Raw genomic sequence first — 4,644 nt, 5'->3', positions numbered from 1 at the left:
TTCTGGTGATGCTGTATTGCTCTTCATTTTGTTGTATGTACTTCTGCCTTGACGTCTGCCCATCTCCTTATGGTTCCTTCTTGGTCTTATCAGTGTACTTGTTTTACAAAGACCTGACAGATTCAGGAAGACTCTCTCTCTTGACCAAAATGGTGTTCTCTTGTCCAACTTCCTGGTCCAGAAGGGAAGTCCGGGGCAGGCTTTGGTCCAGAATGGCAGTCTGGGACAGGCTGGGAGCTGGGGGCCGGTCTCTAAGTCTCAGGAAGTGGCTTTGGTCTCGGGCAGATGGGCGTGGGGGCAGGGCGCGGAGATTGCAGGGGCTGCGGGGGTGGGGGGGGGGCTTGGAAAAGGAGATCCCTCCCAGTGGGGCTAGAAGGGGAGCTGCCCAGTGGCCAGAACCTGGTGCCAAATTGGGCAGGTCTATGCGGAGTGGCTGGTGCCCAGGGATGGGGTCCGGGTTGGACCGGGGTACTCACCTCTGGTCCAGCGAGAGAAAGTATTTATGCAGTATATATAACACACACTCAGAAAGCTGACCTGATAAAGAATAGGCACTAATGTTTCCAGGAAGAAAACCAGGATATTTTTAGGGTCCTAAATGATGGCTGATAGATTAGAATGGTCCTATACTACCCACCACATGGACCATCAGAGCACACTGGAAATGCCTGGACATTTGTGGCATTTATTCATGACTGTGGAAATAGGAGATGGGTACTGCCTTCTAAGAGAGAGACGACAGATGGCAATAGCATACTCAGTGAACAGCATTGACTTCTTTCTCCAAGAGAGCATCCCACACTCCCAGCAGTGCCAAGGCTAAAACTTCCTGCTCTACCTTTCAGAGATTTGAATACTTAAGTGTCTCCACACAAGAATGTGGTTTCTTTTTTTTGTGTTGAGGTGTCTGCTTACTTGCAAACCTTATTGCTCATGGTATTTACTAGGTTTACTGAGGACACATGCCGTTGTACTGTACTCTTTCTTGCTATTGCTTGTTGGCACTGTCGAAAGGGATCATGACCTGCAGTTTGGTATGTGAAAACATTTAAAGAATGGAATGCATTTGGCAGCAAGGAAGGAATAAAACTTAGACACACTCCCAGAAATCAAGTTGATATTTTATATAGAATGAATTGGTGATTACGCAGTACTGTGGACAAAAGGGCAATTTCTTCAAGGATTCTCCTGGCAGATGTTAAAATGCCAGAGCCCTCAGTTCAGACCTTTTGATCTGCCAGGTTGGAAGCACACCGGGCCTTCACCTGACTCTGTACTGTCAAGGAGATCATCACACAGAGAATCAAAATCACGCCAAAGAGTGACATCGTGGCTGTCAGGACACCCATTGGGAACACCTTTGTGCAGTGTTTCTTTATAATGTCCTCCATTTTAACGGGAAAGTCGGGTGAAAAGTCAAGAGTGGTTTGCCCATAGATGTCTACTAGGTGGTTCAAGGTCACAGTAACAAGAGTGAAAAGGCTGCTCACAGCCAAAATTATGGCAGACATCTTGTAACAAAACAGCTGGATATCAATGAATTGGTCTTCCATGCAGCTGATCTTAACGGCCACTGAAGTGAAAATCAGTACTAGGATTTTCATCAATATGGCCCACGATATCAGGACTTGTAAATACTGAAATTCCGATGACTTGTTCCAGGTTTCATTGATAGGGGTATGAACCAACATCCTGGTCATAGACCCAGAGATGTTAAAGTCCTGAGTGTAATAAGCTTCCCAGAGTCCAATTGACACAAATTGCACAAGCTTGTTGTTAAACTCCCACAGGCGCCAGCATTGGCTGTTTGCAAGGATGATTTCAAATACCAAAGCTGATGTACTGCAAATCAGGCCACTGAACTTGAAGATGTACTCCTTCATGTTGGCAAATCTGAAGAAGGCATCAAAGAATAGAGTCAGTGAGAATACAAGGGAAGGCAGGAAAACAGAAGGAGTCATGGCTTAGAGAGCACTGAGCTCTCATACCTTTTCCCTGTTGTCTCATGGAGATATTTTAGTGGTCTATGTACAGATTATTATTCTTCAGAGAGTAGATAATAATATTTGTTGACTAGGAATTTGAATGCTTTGAACTGACAATGAGAAGAGAGTTTGCAATATCATATGTAATTAAATGCTTATTTTACCTGTATTTGCAATTTCTAAATATTTTAGTACCATAAAGTGAGGAAAAAGCAGAGGAATGCTCAAACTAATTGTCATTTCTAAAATAAAGTACTATATAATATTACATGACTACGACAAACTAGTCATTAATGACAGAACCAAAAATAAAGAAAAAATCACATAGTAAACTCAATTATGTAAACATAATAACACACTTGACATAAATTTGTGTATACATATATGTATATACAAATTCATCTGTACATGATCCACCTCATAAATGATAGTGTACAATGCTATTCCATCTTGTGAATTTTTCAGAAATGTACTCTGCTCTAAATAAAGCTATATGTATTTTATTGAAACCAGAAAGAGTATGCCCATCAACACCTATCTGTAATATTGCCGGGCATAGAGCTCAGTGGTAAAGTGATTTTCTAACACACACAAAACCCTCAATTCTCCTTTAGTATCTGTAAACCAAAATCTATGTGTAAAATTGTCCAGAGACTGAGTCAGAGGAATAGGGAAATGGATAATTAACACATAAAATCATATAAATCCATAAATTGGATATTTCCAATTATAACATATCTCTTACTTGAAATTTCATCTTTAGATAAAGACCCTGTGAAAGCGTCATTCAACCCAGAAAAGGTTCATTTCAGTGAAACAAAAAGAATCCTCACATATTTTTGTGAGCATGTATCTTCTTTCACAGACAATTTACACTCTGTATTGTAACTTTGAACTAACTTCTTTGCATCTTTTCTCAATTCCAATCTTAGGATGAAGGAAGGAGGTGAGTCATTTACTCACTAAGCAGGTGGATAACGTCACTGTCAACTGCACATGCAGAAGGTTGAAGGGGCCTACACACTGGATCTCCTTGCCAGGAAACCTTCCCTAAACAGCTACCCCCTGCTCTAAAGTCTCTGTAGAATGTGTTTCCTGACTGAGTGAAGGCACTAGCTGTTCTACTAGGGAAGTTTCATCAGCAAGATGAGTTCACAATTCATGGTGGCTTAGGTAACACCCTGCCCACATCATCTTCCTTTCCAAGGGAGGCCCGAGGCAATGGACTACAAGAAGAGTATGCTTTGAAGTAGTACTGAAAACACAATGAACATTGCTGTGATTCCAGAAAAAAAAATGAGCTAGCTTGGCAGTATCTGTTTCTTCTGGTGTTTGAAACACGTGTAGTAGATACATGTGATTCATAAAGACCATATTTGAAAGACCCCATATATAACATAAAGATTTTATACCTTTGTGTATTATGGATAAGAAGATTCATTTAGAAGGTGGCAGGATCACAGTCGTTCTTCCCAGTAACAGTAAATGCCCATATATGCAGTCAGAGAAAGAGTGGAAAAAACCTTCAAAAAAGAAATTCTATTAGACAGACATTTCAGCTCAGAGCAATGTCTCTCCAACCCCTTGATTCCACAATCCTTACCATTCACTCCTGTCCTTGGCTTAAGAAGAACTTCATTTGAACACTTCGGGAGTATTCATACATCTGACTCTAAGGACACCCATCTAAACATTTCCCCCATTTTGTAAGTAAGGAAACAACAGAGAGAGGTTAATTCATAAACTCAACATCAGGGACCTACACAACTAAAACCCGCAGGGCAGCTCAATGACTACCTGCAGTCCAACATGGGGCTTTTAGAGAGTTAACGACATTCAACAGCATTTACACACACTTACCCACATGTCAATGGCCCTTTCTGGCATTCTTTGTCCTATGAAATTGAATGATATTAATAAAACCACCTGGGAAGGTAAAATACTTGCCTCTTTTTCTCTTCTAGTAAGACCAAATGTTAGTGACTGCCAGTTGACAGAGAATTAAGTCACTTTAGAAATTCTTGTTTCCATGGCTACTAGAGCTGAATGGTGGATTATGAGCAAAGAAGACAACTTCATAGCCATATTTGGCCATAAAGGACGGACCAGTGTGCTTAATTTCCCTTTGTATGTGAATAGTCTTTAAAAGAGTAATTTCCATTTTGAAATCATGCATCAAATATGTACTACAATGCCTAATGGGCATAGCAGAGATAGTTATTTGAAAAAAAGAAAAAAAATAAGCCTTCATCCCCCATTCCTTTCACTCCAGTGTCTGTGTGGTGGAAGGATAGAAGTTTCACTTTAGGCAAAATGTCTTCATTGGAGACTTTGAGACCAACTTACCTTGTAGAAACATCTTAGATAGAGACACAAAGTATATATTGTCAGTAATAACAGATTATATGTATATAAAGTCATGAGGTACTTTGTTTTGAATAGAAAAATATCCTCCTTTTATCTTTCTGTGTTTTACTTCAAACTATTACTTTGATGATACTAGTTAGGGTTTCTATTGCTGTGGTAAAATCACCATGACCAAATTCAAGTTGGAGAGGAAATGCTGCATGTAGCTCACATTTCCACATCATATTGCATCATCTCTACAGATTAGGGCAGGCACTCAAATCAGAAACCAGACAGAAAATGAATCAAGCAG

General features: G+C 40.3%; 1 protein-coding gene across 1 annotated transcript; it reads right to left on the bottom strand.

Annotated features, from left to right (window-relative positions):
* Window positions 1–1,109: 1,109 nt before the first annotated feature.
* On the bottom strand, window positions 1,110–1,883 carry LOC143271092 (uncharacterized). The gene has a single exon (XM_076562963.1). The coding sequence runs from the start codon at window positions 1,881–1,883 to the stop codon at window positions 1,221–1,223; it is 663 nt and encodes a 220-aa protein (XP_076419078.1). The 3' UTR covers window positions 1,110–1,220.
* Window positions 1,884–4,644: the final 2,761 nt, after the last annotated feature.

The sequence above is a fragment of the Peromyscus maniculatus genome, chromosome X (genome assembly GCF_049852395.1).
Source record: "Peromyscus maniculatus bairdii isolate BWxNUB_F1_BW_parent chromosome X, HU_Pman_BW_mat_3.1, whole genome shotgun sequence".
Lineage (NCBI taxonomy): Eukaryota > Metazoa > Chordata > Mammalia > Rodentia > Cricetidae > Peromyscus > Peromyscus maniculatus.
This window is presented reverse-complemented; position numbering and strand designations above follow the sequence as displayed.

Excerpts from the sequence above, each read along its gene's own strand:
- LOC143271092 (XM_076562963.1), bottom strand. The coding sequence starts at position 1,883 with ATGAAGGAGTACATCTTCAAGTTCAGTGGCCTGATTTGCAGTACATCA.